Raw genomic sequence first — 24,989 nt, 5'->3', positions numbered from 1 at the left:
GGATGAACTCAAGGCCAATTGAGGAAACTTAGTGAGATCACCTTTTACAAAGTTAAACGAGGACTAAGTCTAGGGATATAATTCAGCGACGGATCACTTGCCCAGCACTGTGCAAGGTTCCCGGTTCAGTCCTCAATTACCCACCCTCTCGAACAAACGAATAAACAACAGCAATCAGTGAAAAAGCAGCAGGCAGGGCAGGACGGCAGAAGGCCTATTAGGGCTGGACAAAGAGCACAGACTTCACGTGGACTTGACAAAGCAGGATACGAGGTAGGGCAGCAGCAGGATGTAGGGTTACAACGCCCTATAATTGGACAAATCGAAAGCCTGGACTTTGGGAAACGTGTCGTATTGTGCTCAAGTGTGTGGGCACACCAACGCCGTGACGGGGGGAAGGGAGTGGGGCAGCTCAAGCTGCCCTCCCGGCGGCTTCTGGGCCTCCCTTCAGCCCCAGCGCACTTCCGCCCACTCAGCCCTGACTTCACCCCTCCGCCTCCCGCGCCGGCGCGCTGAGCTCCACTCCGCCTCCGCCGGCCAAGCTCAGGGCCGCGCCGGCGACGCAGAGCCCCACTTCCCGCCGACCCCCGCTGCGGCCTCCGCTACAGCCGGGCCCGCGGGCGTTCGCCACAGCGTCCGCTCCGCCCCGCCCCGCGCGCCCGCCAATCGGCAGTTACCAGCTGGTTCATCCCGCCCGACGCAGCGGGATGCAGCCAATCGGCGACTGCCACACTGCGGCCCGAGCCGGCCTAGGGGGTTGGGACCTCGGCAGCAGGTCTGCCCGGGCCAGACGCGCGAGCGCAGGCAGCGGCTGCAGGTGCGGGAGCTCCCTTCTCTGTCCCCCGGCCCCGACCCTCCGACCGCCCCGGCCGCGTCTCACCGCCATGCGCTTCAGCCGCCTAGCGCTGCTCCCGGGCGTGGCGCTGCTGCTCGCCTCGGCCCGCCTCGCCGCCGCCTCTGACGTACTGGAACTCACGGACGAAAACTTCGAGAGTCGCGTCTCCGACACGGGCTCAGCGGGCCTCATGCTAGTCGAGTTCTTCGCCCCTTGGTGAGGCCACTGTGCGGGATCAGGGCCGGAGGATGGGCTGGGCCCGGGAGCGGTTGAGCCTACGCAGCGCGGGCGCCCTCCACTATCCATCGGGCCTGGCTGCGGCTGCCTCCTTGTCAGTGGCAACCCGGAGGCGCTCCGGTGGGGGTGGGGGCAGATCCAGAAAGGAAGAAGCCTAGGTTCCCGCTTAGGGCCACGTCCCAACCTCCGTGTTGCTGCATTTCCTATGGAGAATTTATCCATCCCCTCCCCCTCCGATCTGTATCTTTCAGTAGCTAGGTGAGTCAGTGTAGACGTCCTCTAGTCTACAGGCCAGGCAGGCATCCCAGAGCCTTAGGGAGGAGCAGAGAGAGGTACAGGTCCTGGATCCCAAGGTATTTCCTTTCTCTTGTCCCCACTCCAGAGCCATTGGTTTCTAACCAAGGTCACTCACTGGCTGCAGAATGATCTTAAGTGCTTCCTTGAGACAGGCCGTTAATTTTGTCCATGCCATAGCAAACAATATTTTACATTAAGCTGCAGAGGCGTCCATCAAAAAGAGAGTAAATGAACATGAATAATTGCCCTAGGATCTATCATAATTGTCAGCTTTAGGTAATGATAGAAAATGGTAAGACTCACAATGAGAAAGTAACCACTGAGAAGTATACCATTCAGGGGCCACTTAACCTAACAAAAGCCTATGTAGTTAGAGTGTGACCCCCACATAAGAACTTGCTTGGGAAGGGAGAGTAAATAGGATGTCTGGTTTTGTCACTTATGTGGGGTGTGTTGGGTAATTTAAAAATTATTACCACAGAAAACTAATTAACACAGAAATAGCTTAATAGGTATTTTTTGCCCTCCTTGCACAATGACCCTTAATTCAAAACTATTCCAAAGTGGTAGTAAAACAGTGTCTTTAACAGTTACACTATAACTTGTCTTTGCTTCTGACCAGTGGAGTTGCTACATTCCAAGTTTATCAGACTGATTTAGATGGGGCACATTCAAAAGTCCTCCAGTGAAGATTGCCTGAATTAGAAGGCTATCCTAGAGGCAGGAAGCAAATTGTGCTTCAGCTTGGGATATTTTGTGTTTCAGGGCATTCTGTGGCTAATGTACTGATTACACATTATAGATAACATTTATAGTCCCCTAGAATTCATGTTCTCTGTTAGAAACAATTTATCATAGTTATATAATCATGCTGTTAACTTTGAGGGTGTCAATTGGGTCCTTGACTGAAGAGGTCATACATTTGGAGAATTGTGGGCTGTTACACATATAGTTTAATGCAATTTTTAGTTAAGCCTTTGGGATACAGCTCAGTGCTTGCCTAGCATGTTCAATTGCCATTGTTGAAATATATGTGTGTGTGTGTGTTATTATTTAAAGCTTTTTCCCCCCCTTCCGAGACAGGGTTTCTCTGTAGTCCTGGCTGTTCTGGAACTCACTCTGTAGTCCAGGCTGGTTCTTCTCTTTTTCTTAAATTAGTTCTTTATCGTCCAGGCTAACTTAAAACTCAGGATCTTCTTGCTTTGGCCTCCTTTTTTTCTTTGGAGAAAGGGTCTTGTGTAGCCTAGTTGGGCCTTAGTCTGATCCTCTTGCCTCTATCCTGAATTCGACACCACACCTGACTTCAGGTTTGTCTTTCTCCTAAAAATGGTTGCACCTGTTTTCCTCAAGACTACATATCCCATCATTCATTGAGCCATCAAGAGTTGGGTGGATTTCTGCTGTGGTGTCTGCTTTTAGTAGGCTTAGAAGATAAAACCATCTCCCCCATTGCAGGCAGGAGAGAATGGTTTTCTGAATGAGCAGTTGGAAGTGAAAGAAGTCTCCTGTTAGTACTAATCTATTTTAACAATTGGACTTTTTGTTTGTTTGCTTGCTTGCTTGTTTTTCTGAGACAGAGTCCTAAGTAGCTCAGGCTGGGCTTATATTCCTCATCCTGTGCCTCTGCCTCCCAAATGCTGGGATTATAAACCGCCCCACCAAGCTCTGAAGATTTAGTTTTATTTATTTACTTTTTCCTCTTGCACATAACAACAGGAGGGCTCTCGTCTGTTAGAGTGATCTGTTAATGAAGAATTTTGAGATAGAGTCTCACTGTATAGCTGTGGCTGACCTGAACCTGATCCACATGCCTCTGAGTTCTGAGACATCACCTTTAACAGTAAGATGGAGACTGGAAAGATGGCTCAGCAGTTAAGAGCACTGGTTCTTCCAGAGGACCTGGGTTCAAACCTCCCAACCCATATGATGGTTCACAACTGTTTGTAACTCCAGTTCCCTCTGGCTTCTGCAGTCATTGTACACACATGGTGCACAGACATACATGCAGGCAAAACACCTATACACATAAAAATAAAGAAAAAGTATGTTAGGGGGAGTCTGTGGGGAGATGGCACAACACTAAGGGTGTGTGTTGCTGTTGCAGTAGCACATCTGGCCTCCTTGGACTCTTTGGACATGCATTCATGTGAACATACCCATAATTGGGGAGGGGGACTTCAAAGTGGAGTCTGGGGCTGCGGTTTAGTGAGATAAAATTGCCTGCCAATCTCATGCAAAACCCTAGGTTCCATCTTCTTTTAGGTCTGCCCTTCTCCCTGCTCTTCCTGCTCTTTTAATTTTGTAAGTGAAAATGAAAGATTTCGACAGGAGGTGCTGGTGCATGCCTTTAATCCCAGCCTGGTCTACAGAGTGAGTGCCAGGACAGCCAGAAATAAACAGAAACCCTCCCTCAAATCAAGAGAGAGAGAGAGAATGAAAGATTTCTCTGCAGGCCACTGTTTCCATTATTAGATATGTTTTATTTGAAACAGTATTTCATGTAGTGGAGGCTGTCTTATCGCCACCTCCTAGATACTTAGATTACAGGTGGGAGTTACTTTGTTTGGCTGACGTGTACATTTGTAGGAATATGATTATCTGAAATTTTCTGTGAGAAATGACAGTGTTTTGTCTTAAACATGTACTGTGTTGTAGATTTCAGTGGTGTTCTCTGAACATTTACTTACCCACTGGTGCTAAGGGCCAAACCCATGACTTTCACCTGCACTTGGCACTCAGTACTATTACCCTCTACAACAAGAGCAATAAGTAATATTTGTTGTACAGTGTTTCTAAATGTGTAGAGAAATACAAGCAGGTATTATAATGGAAATTTATGTGTGTTTGCAGATATGTTTGTTTTGACATGCACATATGTGTGCACAATTTGGGGCTAAGGCTGACAGCATGTCTTCCTTGATTGTTCTCCACCTTATTCATTGAATCTCGGTTGAACCCTAGTCTTGCACATAAGACTAGTAATTCCTGCCTCCTTGGGGCTGGAATTACAGGCAGGTGACCATTATCACCTAGGATTCACTTTGGGTACAGGGGATCCAAACTCTGGCCCTTGTCTACAGTACAAGCACTTTACCCAGTAAGCTATGTCCCCAGCCTCCAAAATGTCTATTGTTCTTTTTTAACTTGCTTGAAGTAAGTTTCTCTGTGTGTACCTGACTGGCCTTGAACTCACAAGAGTCCATCTTCCTCTGCCAGTGCTGGGACTAAAGGTGTTCTCCATCACACCCAGCCTAATTTTTTTTTTTTTTTTTTTTTTTTTTGGTTGGTTTTGCTTCATGTGTATTCTTACCTATTCCTTTACTTGGATCTCCTTTCTTGTCCCCAAGTCATTTTTGTTTGTTTGTTTGTTTTTTAAGGCAGGATTTCTCTGTAACAGTTCTGGCTGTCCTGGAGACCAGACTGGCCTCCAGATATCCGTCTGCTTCTGCCTGGACTGGGCATGCACCACGCCCAGCCCAGGTCATCTTTTCAACATTGAGATTTCATTACATCCCCCCTCCCCCCCCCCAACAATTAACTCATTAATCCTCCAGATTTGGACTCCTTCCTATAGGGAAAGAACTGTTAGCTTTTTATCAAAGACTAAAATAATTATGAGTCAGTGGTGATGCCTTTAATCCCAGCACTCAGAAGGCAAAGACCAGCAGACCTTTATGAGTTCAAGGCCAGCTTGCTCTACAGGACAGCCAGGGCTACACAGAGAAACCCTGTCCCAAGAAACTATAAATAAACTAATACATAGAATGATTGCACCTAACACAATGCAGCATGAAGTTATTACTGAGTAAATGTATGTTGGAGTTATCTGCTGCTAAGTAGCATCTCGGAGAGTGGGTGAGTCCTCTGTTTTAATATTGGCAGAGGCAGGTAAAAGAGTTATTGGGTTCTGTAACAGAGTCTGATTTCCCTTAAAGTGCACCAGGTTTCTATTTCTGGTCGGTTGCTTGGGAAAGGTGATCTTTTCCATCCTGATAAGAGTCCACTGTGAATTTGTTTACCTTGTGGGTGGTGCTGCTGTTTAGAGCAATTGTTTTCAGTGTCTGCCTGTAGCACACTGATTTTCTTCCCAGATTCATTGTGTCTTAGTTACTTTTCTATCGCTGTGACAAAACACCATGACAAGGCAGTTTGTTAAAGAAAGGTTTTACTCAGGGGTTTACAGTTTCAGAGGATTAGAGCGACCATCATAGCAGGAGCTCTAGCTGAGAGCTTTGCTCACCGGTTGAGGGAACAGTCCCACCTTGTGTGACAACCTTCCAGTCCTTCCCAAACAGCTCTACCAAAGCAAAAAGAGACCAGAAATCCAAATATTCTCCTGTCGATGGTTGTGAGCCACAATGTGGGTGCTGGGAACTGAACTCAGGTCCTCTGCAAGAATAGCAAGTGCTCTTAACTCCAGCTCTGTCTCAAATGGATTCTGGGGATCTCCAGTTGTCAGCCCTGTGTGGCAAGTTAGTAGATGCTGTTACCTGCTGACCTATGTCATTGCCACTGCTGCCCCCACCCCAGAACTGGAATTTGAGGCCCAGGCCTCAGCTGAGCTTTGTCCCTAGCTTGAATTCATCCTCTTCCCTCACCCTTCTTTCTCTCCCTCTTCCTCCCTTCCCCTCTAACTCCCTTCCCCTCTTCCAGGAAGGGGGAGAGAGTTTATAAGCTTAGTTTGGTTTTGAACTTGCTGTATTGCTGATGGCCTCAGCTCCAAAACTGCTTGAATTACAGGCATTTCTCTTTGTGCTGGGTTTCTTGAGGATTCTCAGCATCCGCCATGCATACTCTTTTTAAATTTTATTTCTCTCTCTCTCCTCTCTCTCTCTCTCTCTCTCTCTCTCTCTGGAAACAGGATCTCATGATGTAGACCAGGCTGGCTTCAGAGTCAGATCCACCTGCCATCACACCTGACCTTCTGGATATTTTTATTTATATCTATTTGTACAGTTGACTTTTTTTAAAGGTTAGTTGAAGCAAAGATGTTAACTTTTGTTTTAATTTTGACAGTTACTACAATAGAAAGTCATCAGCAAGAGACAGGCATGAGTCTATATGTCTGTTAGCTCAGTTTTTCAGAAGCTGAGGCATGAGTGTTTGGAACTGCCTAGGCTACATAAAAAGATCTGCCCCCAAAGAGAAAAGGAAATGAACTCTCCTCATCTGTTGCTGCTCAACAAATCTTAGTAGATGACTCTTGCCTGTTTCCCATGCTATAGATTTACTGACTGTAGTCACAATACACAGACTTTTTGTACATTAGCCCTACTATTCAAGTACCCTACTCTTTACTCTCTGAAGCTTAAATACTTAAAGGCCCAAACCCAGATTGTATCCTTTCAAATTCATTCTTTTAAACCCTTGGAAATTGGATGTGGTGCTACATGCATGTAATCCCAACACTTAAGAGAGAGGCAGAAAGATTGTGCATACATAGCAAGTTACAGGCCAGACAGGACTGCCTAGTAAGATCGTGTCCTGAGACAGACACCATGAGTCAGCATCAGGTGTCTTTTTCCTCTTCTTTCAATGTAACTCTGGCAGAACCAGCTGGGGGGGCTGTATAGAATGAAATAATAAGTTAGTATTTAAGCACACTGAGCTGAAGGAGAAGTATTATTATGAGTAAGGTTTTCCCCTGCCTGTCTGGGCCCACTACTGTGCCAGCCCCAAATAACACACAGAGACACTGTATTAGATATAATTTTGTTGGCCAGTTACTATTTTCTTCTTGGCTAGCTCTGTCTTAAATATTAACCCATTTCTATTGATCTAAGTACTTGCATGTGGTCTTTATCTTACCAGAGAAAGGGGCTGGCATTCTTCTCCCCGTCCTCCATCTTGGATCTCCTCCCTACCACTTTCTCCTCCTTGTCTCCTAGTCCCACCTATCTTCCTTTCCTATTGGCCAACAGGGCTTTATTCATTAACCAATACGAGAAACATATTTACAGAATGACATCTCCCATCAGAGTATCATGCGTTTTTGAGGCTATGTTGGGCTGTATAGCCTAGAGCTACAGAGTGAGACCCTGTCTCTTAAAAAAAATAAATAAATAAATTAGGGCCAGGAAGTGATGATGTATGCCTTTAATCCCGGTATTTGGGAGTCAGAGGCAGGTGGGTCTCTGAGTTTGAGGCTAGCCTGTTCTACAGAGCAAGTTCTGGACAGCCAGGGCTATGTGGAGAAACCTTGTTGAAAAACTTTAAAAAAAATAAAAAAAGAAAAAGAAAAAAAAAAAAAAAAACTGGAAAAAGAATTCCACGTAAGCGTCAGCACATTAGAAAGCACTTTGAAGGTGGTAGCAGGCCTGGTTTTACAGTTGTGTGATTCACTTGACCATGAGAACCTGACAAAACATAAGCTGGTATACTTTTCCCAGAGGGCTACCTGAAGCACCTGCTCTTCCATCCAGCAAGTCCTAACAGTCCCACAGGTGTGCTTCCCAGGCATTTAGATGTGGTACATTTCTGCCATGTACAGCTAGCACCAGCTGTACATTATCTCTTCAGAAGCCCAGTGGGTTGCAGAGGGATTACTTTGAGAAAGTTGAAGAGTTCTGTAACCTCCCTACAGACAGCAAAAATAGAAAACAGAAGGAAAGAAGCCAGGCAAGGTGGTACATATCTATAATCCCCAGAATTTGGGAAATGGTGATGGATCGCAAGTTCGAGATCATCTTTGGCTGCTAGATACTTTGCCTCTGAAAAGTGTGTTTAGAAAAAGAATGTTAAGAGACTATCTCAAAAACAGGCTAAAGAGATGGCTCAGCGATTAGGAGTCAATGCTGCTTTTACAAAGAACCTAGATTCCATGTCCAGCATCTGTTTCTAGGGCCTTACAGTTGCTTGTAACTCTGGTTCCAAAGAATTTAATGCCTTTTTCTGGCTTCCATGGATACCTTTACACCTGTGGCATACTCATAAACATGCAGGCCTTTAATCCCAGCACTCGGGAGGCAGAGGCAGGTGGATCTCTCTGAGTTTGAGTTCAGCCTGGTCTACAGAGCTAGTTTCAAGACAGGCTCCAAAGCTATAGAGAAACCCTGTCTCAAGAAACAAAACAAACAAAAAATCTGGCTGTTTTGTTTATTAAGGCAGGATTTCTCTATGTAACAGCCTTGGCTGTCCTGCTGCCCTGGAACTCACTCTGTAGACTAGGCTGGCCTTGAACTCACAGAGATCTGCCTGCCTCTGCCTCCTACATGCTGGAGTTAAAGGCATGTACCAACCACCACCCAACTAACACATTTTTCTTAATGAAATATAAAGTAATGGTTCTTCATATAATAGTGACATCACTATTTTTGATGTGTTGCATTTTCTCTATTTTGTGTGCATGGCAGATGTGGGTTTGTATAAAATAATTGCCATGTGCACACTTTTTTTTTTTTTAAATAATATCCCAGCACTTATAATAATATCCCAGACAAATCACTGAGTCTGAGGTCTGAGGCCAGCCTGATCTGCATAGATAAACCTTGTCTCTTTTTTTTTTCCCCCAGGGTGTGTGTGTGTTTTATCCAGACAGTGTTTCTCTGTGACTTTGAAGACTGTCCTGGCACTAGCTCTTATAGACCAAGCTGGCCTTGAACTTACAGAGAGCCAGCCACCTGCCTCTGCCTCCCAAGTGCTAGGACTAAAGGTGTGCGACACCACCACCCAGTTGATAAACCTGTCTTAAAGCGAAAAGAAAAGAAAAAACATGGAACTGTACTTTGGTCACATAGATACAAATCTACAAGAAGGATGCTATTTATTGTAGACTTATCCAAATGCGTGTTGTTCAAAGAGGAATGACCTATAAATGTCACTCAGCATGCTGTTGGCGTTGTTGTAAACAAGCAAGTTAAGAACAATTCTTGTGAATAGAATTAATGTGTGGGTTGAGCATTCCCAAGGCTGAGGCGTCTAAAGGAAATCAAAGAGAAAGGTACTTTGGTCACCTGAAGCACCACCCTATTCCACCTGGAGAAGCACGCGTGTTAGATAGAACTCAGGAAGGAGCCTGAGCCGTGGGAGTCTGTTCCCTATGAATTAATTCATAGGTTAATATTTTTTTAAAAAGATACAGACTAAAAAATAACAGTCATTATTTAAAATATCAGAGGACTGGGTTATAGCCTGGTGTTGAATAATTGGTATAGCATTCCTAGAATCAGTGTAAGAGAGGCTGAAGGAAGGTCTCAGCTTGGGGATTATGTAGCAAGACCCTGTCTTCAAAAAGAAGCACAGTAGTATGATTTGAGATTCTTCCTAGTAGAAACATCAGTAAGTTTGTATTAAACTAAGAATCTTGACTTTTTTTTTTTTTTTTTTTAAATAGGTGTGGACATTGCAAGAGGCTTGCCCCTGAATATGAAGCTGCAGCAACTAGATTAAAAGGAATAGTCCCATTAGCAAAGGTGAGCATCAGTGAATTCACCAAAAAGGAAAATGAAAGATTTTTCATTGCATGTATGTATGGACATGTGTGCATATATCCATGTGAGTCCTTGGGATTGACAACAAGCCCCTTTACATGCTGAGCCTTTTTTTCACTTGCCCAAGTATATAACGCTAGTATTTTGGGTGGCTGGAGATATGGCTGACTGATCAAGAGTACTTGGCATCTCTTACAGAGGACATGGGTTTATTTATTTCCCAGTCCTCAGTGGCTTACAACCATTTGTTACTCCAGTCCCCAGGGATAATGGTGCCTTCTTCTGGCCTTTGAACTCGCTGCATACAAATGCAGGCAAAACATCATACACAAAATAAAACATTTAAGCCGGGCTTGGGGATCTTGTCATGGAAGCTATAGTGTGGCCCATTGAGTCACACGTTTTACCCTTTAGTTCATTCATCTTTACTTGAAAGTATTCATTGATCTGGCTCAAGGCCTCTGACTTCTGCTACACCACTGATAGTGGGCTCTCATTGGGCCTCCTCTTGGCTATCCTGTTGTTCTGTGATCTGTAGGTTTGTCCCATTCACATGCTCCAACAGTCCATAGATAATGGTGGGTGTTGGGGTGGAACAACTCACAGCCTTGGTTCTGGACCTGGTCAGTGGTATGTTTTGGTCAGCCCACCAATTTTCTTGTGTTACTACCTAGGTGAGCTCTCCAGCTCTGCCTCGGCTAGATTACCCAATGCAGCCTACAGCCAGGAGTGGGCCACTTCTTCTCCTGCTTTCAGGTTCTCAGATCCGGCACATTCACACCACCAGATTTTTTTTGTTTGTTTAGTTTTGTTTTTGGTTTTTCTTCTACATATTTTGGGGGGTGGGGTGGGGGAGGATGGTTGCAAGGACCAAGGGTGGGTGCAAGAAGATGAGTGGAATTAGAATATACAATGTGAAATTTACGACGAATCAAAAAAAGGTTAAAAGAATTTAAAAAGAACATGGTAAATAAGAACTAAGGACAGACAATGACACTATAAGGATAAGAGGGAATATTGAGTTCTCTAATCTACCCCGATGATAGTGATGGGATCAGGGAGAAAAAAAAAAAAAAAAAGACATGGGATATTGCTGAGTATGTAGCCAAGTGGTTGGTTAATTTAAGGTTGGTATTTGTTTTTATAGAGTTTTAAGAGCTAGCTGTGGTGGTAACCCATGATTCCAGCATTTGGGAGGTAAAGACAGTATTAGAAATTCCAGACTAGGTGTTGGAGAGATGGCTCAGTAGTTGAGAGCACTAGAGAGGACCCAGGTTCGGTTCCCAGCACCCACATGGCACCTTCACAGACATACATGCAAGCAAACCACCAATACACATAAAATAAAAAAGTAAATCAATCTTTTTAAAGAAAAGAAAGGAATTCCAGACTAGCCTGAGCTACCTGAGACCTTGTTCCAAACAGGCAAAAATAGTAATGATTATTAAATTTTGCTATTCTGTAGTATTCTGAAATAATAAGCTCACAGGTGTTCTAGTTTAAAGGTCATTTCTCTAGTAACCAGATTAGTAGTTTTTTTTTTTTTTTTTTTTTTTTTTTTTTTTTTTGAGTCAGGGTTTCTCTGTGTTGCCCTGGCTGTCTTGGAACTTGCTCTGTGGACCATGCTGGCTTTGAACTCACAAAAGATCTGCCTGCCTTTACCTCCCAAGCACTGAGATTAAAGGTGTGCACCACTACTAACTGATGAAATAATTTAAATTATTACAGTGTTATAATTTTTACATGAAGCCAAGAAATTAAATCTAAAGCATCTCTTAGGCAGTTTTGATCTAGTTAGCACTAATTCACCTTTAAGGTCTAATGACCTGTGTGGTAAGTATGACAAGAAGTGTTAATCCTCTATGGGTTTAGCCAGTCATTATATTTTGTAGGTACTTAGATAATGAAGTAACTCTTGTTCTATCTACTCTTAGGTGGATTGCACTGCCAATACAAACACCTGTAACAAGTATGGAGTCAGTGGCTACCCAACCCTTAAAATATTTAGAGATGGTGAAGAAGCAGGTGCTTATGACGGGCCTAGGACTGCTGGTAAGGATCTCAGTTGCTTGGAACCTGGGCGAAGCTTATATTTCTTTCTTTGTGTATTTTCAAGACAGGCTCTGGCTGTCCTGGAACTCACTATGTAGACCAGGATATCCTTGACTTTGCTTCCCAAATACTGGAGTTAAAATTGTGTACCACTTAACACATGGTTTAAGTTTAAATTTCTAATCTCCCTGCCTCAGCTTTACAAGCAATGGCATTATAAGCTTGTGCCATCTTCCTGCCTTGGATTCTCTTGAGATAGTAGATGTTGGTATTCATAAACAAAACACTGGTCCTTTTCTGGTGTTTGTGTTCTAGTTGATGGAAGGTGAAAGGTGGTCATCACACATGTGTGGGCTACAGATTTATAGATAGTGGTAGAGTGTTCGACTAATAATTTGCAGGGTATTAGGTTCAGTCCCCAGCATAGCATAGAAAACTATATTGTGCTCATTACAATGGATATATATATATATTTTTTTTTTTTTTTTTTTTTTTTTTTAAAGAAGTGACCATACAGCATGAAAATCCACATAAGGGTGAGGTTGGTTTTGTTTAGGGCTTCACAAGCATTATACCACTATATGAATGGGAAATTAATTTATTTACAGTATAGATGTTACTGAACTTTTTATGAGGTAGGCATTATAAAGTCCCTGTCTTTTGGAATTTAATTGGTAGTCAAGAAAGAAGTTTAAAAAAAAAAAAGATAAGCCAGGTATTTGTGGCTCATGCCTTTAATTCCAGGGCTTGGAAGTCAGAGGCAGGTAGATCTCTGTGAGGTAACAAATATAAATTTTTTAGAAATTTATCCTATAGATTATTGTGCAAATTCACCTACAAACAAGTTATCATAGAATCTTTTGAAAAGTAAATAGAAATAAATGTCTGCCAGTTATCATGGGTTAAATAAATTATTGTATATAAATAAAAAAAAAAAACTCTGCAGTTATAACAACCGATTGAAGACTGTTAGGTTGGCTCAGTGTGTACCTATTGCTACCCATAACAATCCTCAGAGCCCACATGGTAAAAAGAAAGAACCAGATCCTGCAGGTTTTCCCTCTGATTTCCACACAAGTGCCATCATACCTCATACAAATTAAATCCCTTTTTAAAAGGGGCGGGGTAGAGGTAGCAAAGCTTATTGTGAGTTCAGCATAAATTATTTCTATCTACTACATAAAATACCAAAACAATTGAGTTGGGAAAAATGGTACATTTTATAATCCTAGTACTTGGAAGGATTGGGAGGAGGAGGCAGATAGTTAAAACAAGTCTCTGCTATACAACCTAGGCTAAGAGGCCTGTCTTTAGAAAAGAGCCAGCTGTTTTATGGAAGAGGCAGACATCTGTGAGTTTAGAACACCCCCTGCTACCTCCCCAATAAAAGATAAACCAGTGTATATTGAAGTATATATTGCCATTTGAAGATAAAAGAATGTCATTTCCTCTGTGTGTGTGTTTAAGGATATACCAATTGCTTCTTGGACTTTTTAGCTAAAATCAAGTAGAAGGATACACAAACTGAAGCTGAACTTATGTGTTTGGAAAAGAAATTGAATGGTTTGGGGACGGGAGTGGGAAGAAAACCATTCAAAACATGTATTGTTTTATTCTTTTGAATTTTGTATCATTCCAATTCTTCTCAAAAATTATGTGTCAATGTAATTTTGTCTTCTAAGATGGAATTGTCAGCCACTTGAAGAAGCAAGCAGGACCAGCTTCAGTTCCTCTCAGGTCTGAGGAAGAATTTAAGAAGTTCATTAGTGATAAAGATGCTTCAGTGGTGGGTAAGTAGCAGGTGATTGGTTATGTCACAAAATTGATTGGATTTTTAAAAACTTCCATGTTTGGGAAAAGCAAAGTTAAAGCTGTTTAGCATAAGCTTGAAGTAGTTAAAAGATAACTGATAGAACTGGGTCAGAAACTATCAGAGCAAAAGACTGTGTCTTGTGTGGGTTTGTGTTCTTAGAGGTGTAAAGAGTTATATTCAGTTAAAAGACCAGAAAAGGAGAGTCATCGTTGGCTTACCTCCCACCCCTACCCCACAGTGCTGGAAATTTAACCGACCTCCTCACTCCTGCCGGGCAAATGCTCTGCCATTGAGCTCTGTCCCTTCTTTAACTCTGAGAGTTAAGTCTTTAGCAGGGTAGTTAAACTAAATGCAAACAAGGTTTAAGGCAAGGGAATACAGGTGAACAGTCAATTTCCATGTCTTATTTTCAAATTGTATAGTTATCCTTGGTTATTGATCAAGTTTCTGTTGCTATAAATACCTGAGACTGAGTCTCGGGTATTTAAAGAAAAATGTACATTCTGGTGCAGATCTCCTTGGATGCATGTTGTGGAAGGAATGCGTGCAACAAGGAGGGGTGCCAGGCTTGCCAACACACCCAATTGAAAGAAATTTGGTGGGTGGGTGTAACACACTGAGATTAAAACCTTGGCTCCAGACTAACATGGTAGCACACATCTTTAATCCCAGCACTCAGGAGGCAGAGGCAGATGGCTCTGAGGTTGAGACCAACTTGGTCTACAGAGAAACTCTGTCTTGAGGAAAACCTTGGTCTCAAATGTGCTAGACAATTGTTCTACCACTGAATTCTATACTCTAGCCTTTATTTTATTTTTAGATGTGGTATATAACATATTTGATTAAAACTACATTTAGTGGAGTATGGTGGCATATGGCTTTAATCCCAGTTTTCCGGAGGCACAGATAGGCAGATTTCTTGTTGTAGGCTACCAGGGGTACACAGTGAAAATAGACCTTGTCAAAAAAAAAAAAAAAAAAATCAAACCAAGACAGGCGGTGGTGGTGCACGCCTTTAATTAACCCCAGCGCTTGAGAGGCAGAGGAAGGTGGATCTCTGAGTTCCAAGACAGGCTCCAAAGCTACAGAGAAACTGTGTCTCAAAACAACACACACACATACAACTTAAATTTAAACCTAAATAATGAAATAAAGCTTATTCTCTGTAGTAGCAGGTATTTTAACATTTAAATTTGACTTATCTGGATTTAGCTAATTCTGTGTTACAAAGAATTAACCATGTATGCTAGAAAAAGGATTGATAATGAAGAAGATTTGCTGCTTGTTCAAAGAGCTAGAGTTCTGTTCCCAGCACACACACACATTGGATGGCTAACAGATTCCTGTAACTCTAGCTTCACCGGTACTGACATACTGGTGTCCGTCTGGCCTCCTTGAGTACCTGCACCAGACAAGTCACTCACTCACACAAATTAAAATAATTATCCATAAAGAACCTTTTTATTCATCTATTTAATGTGTTTGAGTATTTTGCTTCCATGTATATGTATACCCCCCATTGTTGTTTTAATCTAATATTTGCAGTGAAGAAGGCTCTTCTCTGTGGAGACATTGAGCACTCACCATGTAGGCTGCTGGAGGAGTTAATTTTTCTAACAGTGCAATAAGAAATTCTCTTATTGGCTGTACAATGAAGATTCTTACGAAAACTCCTCCAACAGTGAGTTCACCCTCCACTTCTGCAAACACCACAGCAAAATCTTGAGGAGAAGGAATCACAGGATGTCGTAGAGTAACCCTGGATGGCTTGGAATTCACAGAAATCCATCTGCTTCTGATTCCTAAGTGCTGCCATTTTAACTATTCCAAGTTTGTTATTTATTCAAAAGAAAACACTACTCAAGAAAAACTCAACTCCACTCAATTAATTACATAATGAAGAAACAACAAACAACACAAGATGGTCAAGGAGAGCCCCTCTTTCAAGACTGAAGAGAGTTAGAATTAAGGACCAAACAGCATTCAGAAGGTAGTGGAGTTGACTAGTTAATGTGTCTCAGTATTTCTTTTGTAATTGAAGCTATACTGCAATTGGTTGAAACCTCAATGACCTTCCTTCAGCAAAACAAATCTTAAGACTAGAACCAGTACAATGACCAACTAACTAATAACAATGGACAACTGTACTGCTTTCAAGGAACATGATTCAGTATAGGCTGTGTTCAGGATCAGGCTGCCATACTGCACAATCTTGGTGGTAAATCTGTGTGGGTATCAAATCAATAAAAGGGCACAGGACTAAGTGCAAAGCAATCACCACTACCTTAAGCATGGTTTCTAGTACCTCGACCTGTTAATAACAAGACATGGAAGACCAGCACATTAGTTACTCATACCTAGACTATGCTCAACAAACTGGTATTTCCAGCTATTTTCCTTTGGTTTTAGACTTCTCACTCTTCAATTTCCTTTTTTTTTTTTTTTTTTTTTTTTTTAATGATTTAGTTATTATGTATAGTGTTCTGTCTGCATGTATGCCTATTCATTATAGATGGTTGTAAGCCACCATGTGGTTGCTGGGAATTGAACTCAGGACCTCTGGAACAGCAGCCAGTGCTCTTAACCTCTGAGTCATCTTTCTAGCCCCCACTCTCTAACTTTCTATCTACTTTTATATATAAGAAACATCATAATTTCATTAATTTATTCAAAACATAATTAGAAAAACAAATCTAATATGATGAATACTACTCTATAAATATTCAAAAACTCAACATAAATGACATGTCTCGAGTTTTGTGTCAACTGTGATCTGCTGCACCCTATGAACTATTATGCTGTGGTTTCCAAAGTTCCATCCTTCATATGCCTACTTGATGGCAATGAGTGTAGAAGAGCCAACAAATTGGACAAAACCATGGATTCTGCAATATTATGGACACAGTCTTGGTTGGATGTCACTATACACACAACCTGAAAATTAACAGGATATTAAAAGAAAAAAAGAAGTGAAGAAGTTTGCCCAAATCTATTCTGGAGAAGTCAAAGGAAGACCTCAGTTCTTACAAATTCTTTCCCTTCCTTTCTCTATTGGGTAGAAGAAGAAGTCTTAGTGTGCGTGTTATGTCAGATGTCTAAAGCAGCCTGGTCTTAACCTCTTATTTTGAAATGGTGTTTTTGTTTTTATTTGTTTGTTTGATTGGTTGGTTGTTTTTTTTTTTTTTTCCTTTTGTTTGTTTCCTTGTTTTGTTTTTCAAGACGGGGTTTTTCTGTGGCTTTGGAAGCTGTCCTGGAACTTGCTCTTATAGACCAGGCTGGCCTCGGCCTCCTGAGTGCTGGAATTGAAAGCATGCGCCACCACGGCCCAGCCTGACCCGAAATGTTTATTCATATCCGTAACAAACAGCACACTTTGAATACTAGAAGGATAATATAATGTAAGTCTTAACACTTAAGTATTCCTTGTGTTTGACATTTCCTATGCAGGCTTTTTCAGGGATTTATTCAGTGATGGTCACTCCGAGTTCCTAAAAGCAGCCAGCAACTTGAGAGATAACTACCGATTTGCACACACCAATGTTGAGTCTCTGGTGAAGGAGTACGATGATAATGGAGAGTAAGTGACTGATTGCACCCCTTATCTCTTACTGTGAGCTTTGGGGTGTATGCCCTTTTTTGTTATTGCTTAGTTTGTGTTTTGTTTTCAAAAAGGTTAAGCTCTAGAAAACTGTTGCCTGTGAAGGGCATCTATAGGAGGAGACTGTATAAAAGCAAATATACATACAAATGTAAGTGTTATATTGTACATTTGCTATTGTAATATATAGAACGGGGGTTTTTTCCCCTTTTTTTGTGGGCTGGGGGATATTATTAGAAAATGCTGTAAGACCAGGTGATGATGTCACGTGCCTTTAATGAGCACTTGACAGGCAGAGGCAGGCAGATCTCTGAGTTCCAGGCCAGCCTGGTGTAGAATGAATTCTAATTGGTCTTAATGATAAAAAGTCAGAGTCTACTATTGGGGTAAAAGTTGAAGGATCAAAGAAGCAATGTAGCCAGCCACTTGAGAAACCTTTTCATTCTACCGAATCCTCGGACTGAATGCACAAACTAACTGCCTAGACTACATCCTCTCTACAAATCCTCAGTGGTATCTCTGTCTTCTCTTCCTCTCTCCACCCAGCCACATACTCCTATTTCTACCTCCCAAGTGCTGAAATCACCTTTGTGTGACTTTGTTTCTCTTTTAGACAGATTCTATTTCGTGTAGCCCAGCATGACCTTGAACTCACAGAGATCTGTCTGCCTTCTCCCAAGTGCTGAGATTAAAAGTGTATGCCACCACTGTGGCTAACTAGTGTGGATAGCTGTGGATAGTGTGTGCTTTGATTCTTAGGTAAGCTTTATTTGTTAGCTCATAAGCAATAATATCACTATAGCCTGGTCTACAGAGCAAGTTACAGGAGAGCCAAGGCTACATAGAGAAACCCTGCCTTGAAAATCCAAAGAAAGAAGAGGCTGTATGGTTGGAGAGATGGCTCAGTTGTAAAGAGTTAATACTGCTCTTGCAGAGTACCAGAGTTTAGTTCCAAACACCACATCAAACAGCTTATAACTAACTATAACTTTCAGGGCTTCTAACAGATGTTCTTCTGGCTTCTGTGGGAACCCACAAGAACATGTCTTCCTGTGTATGTAGATCAAGCTAGACTTAAACTTGTTGCAGGCTGTCTCTTGACCATGCCCAGTGAGGAGGTGATTCTTGGTAGATGAAATTTTCCTGGTATGGCAATTGGGTTGAAAATTATTCTAGATAAGAGCTTGAGAGAGAGCGCTCATTAGTAAAGTACTTACTGTGCGCCCACATTAAAAGATCTGCCTTCCTCTGTCTCCCTAGTGCTGGGACTAAAGGCATTTGCCACCATGGCCTGGCTACCTGTTTTGTTTTTAATTTGGTTTTTTGAGACATGGTTTTTCAGTGTAACCCTGGCTGTCCTGGCATTCTCTCTGTAGACCAAGCTGGCCTTGAACTCGAGATCTGCCTGCCTCTGCTGCTTGAGTGCTGGGGCTAAAGGTGTGAACGATACAGTAACAGCAAAGTAGAAAAGACTCTAACAACTTATTGGCAAGATTACTGCCAACTGTCTTAAGCACAAATGATGCTCCTGTAATCACAGATTTGGCAATGTAACATTCTCTCCATCACTAAAACTGGTTTACCACCTCACTTTTGAGAGTAATCATTGGTATTGAGGATTTAATAAATTTTGTCTGGTAATTTATTCTAATAAATGACTAGAATAATTTTAGTTTGGTTCTATTTTAGTTCCATGATTCTATTAGTTTTACTATTGATTTTTAAAGATGTTGGGCTAAGTATCAATCTAATCCTTGTAGGCTTTGGGTTGTTTTGCTCTTGTTTGTTTGTTTTTATCAATTCAAAAGGGAATTAAGAATAAGGAATGAATTTTTGTGCCATATGTGTGCCTAGTGTCTAAGGTGGTGGTGAGCCTACATGTGGGTTCTGGGAATTGAAACTGGGTCCTTAGCAAGAACAATAAATGCTCTTAACCATCAAGCCAAGTTTCCAGCCCCCATATGTCTAATTTTATTTTAAGATAGTCATGCTGGGCGGTAGTGGCACACACCTTTAGTCCCAGCACTCGGGAGGCGGATCTACAAGAGCTAGTTCTAGGACAGCCTCCAAAACCACAGAGAAACCCTGTTTCAAAAAACCAAACAAAGAAGATAGTCATGCTATGTAGCTGTGGCCACCCTGGGACTCAGCTCGTGACTCCTGCTGATCTTTAACTGATGCTCTTGACCTCCCAGATCCTGGGATTACAGTGGTCCAAAACCATACATGTTCTAACTTCCAAATTTTAAAAACAAGAACAAACCAGTTCCAGATTAACTAGTTCTAGGTGATAATGTCCAATGATCTCTTCTAGTCTTTGTATGCACTAGGCATGCAAGTAGTGCACAGAACAAAAAGATTATACTTGGGAGGCTGACACAAGCAACTGGTCTACATAGTGAGTACAGGCCAGCAAATGCTACAGTAAGAGCTTGTCTGCAAAAAGAAGAGAGCGAGAGAGAAAAATATTTTGGGTTTGTTTTTCAAGACAGTATTTTTCTGTGTAGTCCTGGCCTCAAACTCAACAGAGATCCAAGTGCCGGGATTAAAGGTGTGTACAACCACTGCCCTGCATTTTAATTTTTATTTATTTTTACGTGTAGTGTTTTGTCTGCATATAAGTCTGCATCGTGTGCATGCACAGCCCTTAGAACTCAAGAGTTCCCTGAAACTGGGGTTAGAGTGTTGTTATAGTTGCTATTTGGGTAGAGCCCACATCTTCTAGAAGTGCAACCAGTGCTCTTAACTGCTGAGCCATCTCTCCAGCCTATACATTTGTTTATTTATTAAAAGGGCAGTTTGAACTTTGTTTTATTTCTGTTATGGTACCAGGAATTGAACCCAAGGTGATAGGCAAGCACTGTACCAGTGAGCTGTGTCAGCATGTTTTAAACAGGGTCTTGTTACAGTGACCCTGCTGCCTCTACCTTCCGAATGCAGAGATTGCAGGTGTGTCTCACAGTGTCCAGCTGACTTGTAGACCAGGCTGACCCCAAATTCATGGAGATCCACCTGCCTCTGCTTTCTGATTGCTGGGATTAAAGTGTGTTGAGTTTTAAATGAAATCTGATGCTAAAACACATTTATTTTTAAAGGGGGATCACTTTATTTCGTCCTTCACATCTTGCTAACAAGTTTGAAGACAAAACTGTAGCATATACTGAACAGAAAATGACCAGTGGCAAGATTAAGAGGTTTATCCAGGAAAGCATGTAAGTACCTGTTTCCTTGTTCCTATCACTTTAATAATTCCATAGTACAGCTAGAAAATGACAAAACTAATGGATTGTTTCATTTCAGTTTTGGTATCTGTCCTCATATGACAGAAGACAATAAAGAGTTGATACAGGGCAAGGACTTACTTACAGCCTACTATGATGTGGACTATGAGAAGAATGCTAAAGGTTCCAACTATTGGAGAAACAGGTAATAAAAACCATGCTTTTCCTTTGTGTAGACACGTTTACCTATTATATGAACAGTTCTAATTGTCTTGTAGTATGTATGAGTAGAGGAAAATGGGGGCTGGAGAGATGACTCAGTGGTTAAGAGCACTGACTATTCTTCCACATGTCCTGAGTTCAATTCCCAGCAACCTCAAGGTGGCTCACAACCATCTGTGATGAGATCTGGTGCCCTCTTCTGGCCTCCAGGTAGAGCACTGCATACATAATAAATAAATCTAAAAAATGAACCAGTGGCTAGATGCTCTGCTTCTCAACAGACAGGATATTGTATACACGATAACTAAATCTTAAAAAAAAAAAAAAAAAATAAGACAAGAGGAAAGTGGGACTGTGCTGTGGCTTAGTTGGTGCGGAGGTTGCCTAGCATGCACAAGCCCTGGGTTTTGTTCTCAGCACATGTTTGTGCATATATGTACGCGTGCCCACCTAAAACTTAGTGGCACAGGGCTATAGTCTATAAGCATTTAGGACAACCAGAATTTAAAGTTATCCATGTTACATACTGAATTTTGGCTAGTCTGGACTATGATTATTTAAAGCCATAAGGACAACTAACATAACACTATTTACAAAATCTTTTGGACACGAATTCTATGTTCTTTGCTGTACTACATTGACTCCAGGCTTTATGGTGGAAGGTGTAAGTCTGATGTACAGTACACTTAGAACATTGTGCCTATTTCTTTTATGAATTATCAGGGTACGTTTTAACCTTATATCTTAGTTTTATTTAAAAAAAAAAAAAGATGATTCAAAGTCTGTTATTTCTCTTATCTATTCCTCACAGAGTGATGATGGTGGCAAAGAAATTCCTGGATGCTGGACACAAACTCAACTTTGCTGTAGCTAGCCGTAAAACCTTTAGCCATGAGCTGTCTGACTTTGGCTTAGAAAGCACTACTGGAGAGGTTCCTGTTGTGGCTATCAGAACTGCTAAAGGAGAGAAGTTTGTCATGCAGGAGGAGTTCTCGTAAGTTATTACTTGGCGTTGACTAAGGATTTGAATCAAAAAAATCATTAAAGCCTAGACTGGAAACTTAGAGTGACATTGGGGTAGGGGGAACATCTCCAGGCAAGACCTGTGATCATTTTTCTCTGTTTAGGTGATTTCTCACTAACAAAAGGGTGGCAGCTTGCAATTCTTACATAATTCCGTCATTGGAAGTAGTAGGTGGAGGCTGGGCATGCACTTAGAAGTTGGGAGCAGAACAGGGTCATGAATTCCAATGTCTGTCTTTGCATTGCAGGCGGGATGGCAAGGCTCTTGAGCGGTTCCTGCAGGATTACTTTGATGGCAACCTGAAGAGATACCTGAAGTCTGAACCTATCCCAGAGACCAATGATGGGCCTGTCAAGGTGTGTGTTGCTTGAGGTCTCACCACCCATCTGCAGTGGTCTCTTCCTTAATCTTAACGTTGATAGACCTGAACACAAACTTTATTGATGTTTCTTTGTTTTTAATACTGGGGCTCAAACCTACATTAAACAAGTATTCTACCACACAGCCATATCCCCAGCCAAGAAAACCACTATGGGTCCAAGAGGTGGTTCCATGGGGAAAGCAGCTGATACAAAAGCCTAAAGACCTGTTTGATCTCTTTACCCCACATAACAGTGGAAGGAGAGGAGAGTAAATGCCGTAAAGTCTGTATATATTTATGCATATATACACACAATGAATAAAGTTTTTTGTGATTTTTTTTTATTTTATATTTTTATGTTCATTTATGTTTTGCCTGTGTGTATATCTGTATGAGGGTATCAGATCTTAGAATTATAAATAGTTGTGAGCTGCCATGTGGATGCTAGGAATTGAACCCTGGTCCTTTGGAAGAGCAGTTAATACTCTGGACCACTGAGCCATCTCTCTAGCCCCATGAATAAAGTTTTTTAAAGGAAAGAAAACCACTAGGTTTTTAAAAATTTCCTGTGGCTTCTTAAACATAGTTTGGCATGGATGAATATGAGGGTACATACCCATTTTTATGGGTATGTAAATGTTGTAATACAAGTTGGGGTGAGTTAGCTTGTAGGTTTATTTTCAACTTACTTATGACAAGAGAATCTTGCATGTTTTCTAGGTTGTGGTAGCAGAAAGTTTTGATGACATAGTGAATAATGAAGATAAGGATGTGCTGATCGAATTTTATGCCCCTTGGTGTGGTCACTGTAAGAATCTGGAACCCAAATATAAAGAACTGGGAGAGAAAGTAAGTCTGAACCTCTTCTGACTATAACACGGAGCTGGAAGTTTATATATGTTTTAACCATAGATTTAATTAGTTCCTGTTTTTTTCCCCCCCAACTATTGTTTCGTTTGCTCTTAACTCCCTCTAGCCTATAGAGAATTCACAGATAGCCAACTTAAATCAGGCTGATTTTTTTTTTTCCCCCTTTGTAATGTAATACAAGCCAGGTAAATAACTCTGCCTCAGCTTTTTCAGTACTGGAATTACAAGTTAAATTCTTTGTTGTTGGCTTTCTTTAATGTGTGACTTTTTTATTAACAGCTCAGCAAAGACCCAAATATTGTTATAGCCAAGATGGATGCCACAGCCAACGATGTGCCTTCTCCTTATGAAGTCAAAGGGTAAGTTGATGAAAGGTGCTTCTGTTTAGAAATGGAATGTACTTTGTTGCCTAGGCTGGCCTCACCTGAAATCAGATTAACCTAGCTTTCAGCCACCTGAATAGCAACCATTTCCTTGCTGAGAGTTTGGGGGAGATGCATTTCTTAGATTTCTGCAGTCGGTGTAACCCCAATATGACTCCCAAAAATCTGTTATTTCTTACAAGTTAGAGAAAAATAGAGTATAATTTAGGCACTTATGGAGAGTAACATCTGATCAGATTAGAAACCATAGAGAAAGGGATTCTTGGAACACTCAGACAGGTATGTGGTAGGATTGCTCTAAGACCTGAAATTGGTGAACTTTTTTTTTTTTTTTTCTAGTTTTCCTACCATCTACTTCTCACCAGCCAACAAGAAGCTAAATCCAAAGAAGTATGAAGTAAGTGCATTGTCCCATTTTTATGTGCATTCGTGTTTTGCCTCTGAGGGTGCTAAATATCCTAGAACTGGCATTATAGACAGTTGTGAGCTGCCATGTAGGTGGTGGTAAATAAACCTGCGTCCTCTGGAAAAGCAGCCATATTGCCAGCCCCGTACCTAGTTCTTTCATTGGCCTGTTTATTTACTTTGGTTGGGGGGGGGGCAGTAGGAATGTGTGTGAAAGTCAGAGGACAGCTTTGGGAAGTTAGTTCCCTCCTCTTGTCATTTGAGATCTAGGGATCAAATTTTAAAAAGTTAAAATAACCTTTTTTTTTTTTTTTCAGGGTGGCCGTGAATTAAATGATTTTATTAGCTATCTACAACGAGAAGCTACAAACCCCCCTATAATTCAAGAAGAAAAACCCAAGAAGAAGAAGAAGGCACAAGAGGACCTTTAAAGCAAAGCCAAATGAGCCACTTTGTAAAAGGACTTTTAACCAGAGATGGCAAAACCATCAGAGGACAGAATGGATATACTCTGAATCCTGTTAAATTTTCTCTAAACTGTTTCTTAGCTGCACTGTTTATGAAAATACCAGGACCAGTTTATGTTTGTGGTTGGGGGAAAAAAATATTTGTGTTGGGAAGAATGTTGTGGGGGTGGGGGGAATTGAGTTGGGGGTTATTTTCTAATTTTTTTTGTACATTTGGAACAGTGACAATAAATGTGCCCCCTTTATACTGTTGTGTTTTTTCCCCTCTTGGAATGGAGAATCAGGGTGAGAGAAATGTTTGAGATGTTGATCCATGCTGTTCAATACTTGTAGCTAAGACAGGCATATCAACACGCACCTGTAGTCCCAGCAATTGGGAGGTAGAGACAAGAGCAAGTTTGAGGCTAGCATCTTGAAAAACAATTTTAAGTCTTCATAGTACCTGCTACGCTGATCCTTGCAGCCTCAGACAGACTTGGTCCAGTTACCATCTCTTAAATCTTTTTAATTTCTCAGACTCCTTTTGAAGCCCAGGCCTTGAGCTTGTGACAGATAGTCCTTGCTAGTCAGCCCCCAGGTGCTGAAATTACAGTTGTTCTGGATACTGCTTATCTTTGCCACGAAGCCAAGCTTTCTGCATGTACATATCTCCTGAGGATTGTCCTGCCCAAATATGCCCTGAGCAAGTGTGACATCAGTTTGAGGTTCCATCTAATTTGTTTGAGAAATTGTTGGTACTGCTAGGTGCAGGTCTCCCCAGATCTTTGGTGTAGCC

The 24,989-nt window shown here is 41.6% G+C and overlaps 1 protein-coding gene across 1 annotated transcript; it reads left to right on the top strand.

Moving 5' to 3' along the window:
* The first annotated feature begins 692 nt into the window (after window positions 1-692).
* Pdia3 (protein disulfide isomerase family A member 3) lies at window positions 693-24,459 on the top strand. The gene is made up of 13 exons (XM_051183569.1): window positions 693-1,051; window positions 9,702-9,780; window positions 11,733-11,850; window positions 13,533-13,640; window positions 17,111-17,240; window positions 20,357-20,473; window positions 20,562-20,687; window positions 21,516-21,698; window positions 21,976-22,084; window positions 22,810-22,938; window positions 23,239-23,318; window positions 23,682-23,739; window positions 24,065-24,459. The coding sequence occupies exons 1-13, from the start codon at window positions 708-710 to the stop codon at window positions 24,176-24,178; spliced, it is 1,695 nt and encodes a 564-aa protein (XP_051039526.1). The 5' UTR covers window positions 693-707; the 3' UTR covers window positions 24,179-24,459.
* The last annotated feature ends 530 nt before the right edge of the window (window positions 24,460-24,989 follow it).

Source organism: Phodopus roborovskii, unplaced genomic scaffold (assembly GCF_943737965.1).
Source record: "Phodopus roborovskii unplaced genomic scaffold, PHOROB, whole genome shotgun sequence".
NCBI classification, from domain to species: Eukaryota; Metazoa; Chordata; class Mammalia; order Rodentia; family Cricetidae; genus Phodopus; species Phodopus roborovskii.
This window is presented reverse-complemented; position numbering and strand designations above follow the sequence as displayed.

What these genes read in the sequence shown, in the direction of transcription:
- Pdia3 (XM_051183569.1), top strand. Translation starts at nt 708, where the DNA reads ATGCAGCCAATCGGCGACTGCCACACTGCGGCCCGAGCCGGCCTAGGG. An exon ending in GAGTACGATGATAATGGAGA is followed by an intron (nt 17,241 to 20,356) that starts GTAAGTGACTGA and finishes TTATTTTTAAAG; the next exon opens with GGGGATCACTTTATTTCGTC. An exon ending in TAAATCCAAAGAAGTATGAA is followed by an intron (nt 23,740 to 24,064) that starts GTAAGTGCATTG and finishes TTTTTTTTTCAG; the next exon opens with GGTGGCCGTGAATTAAATGA.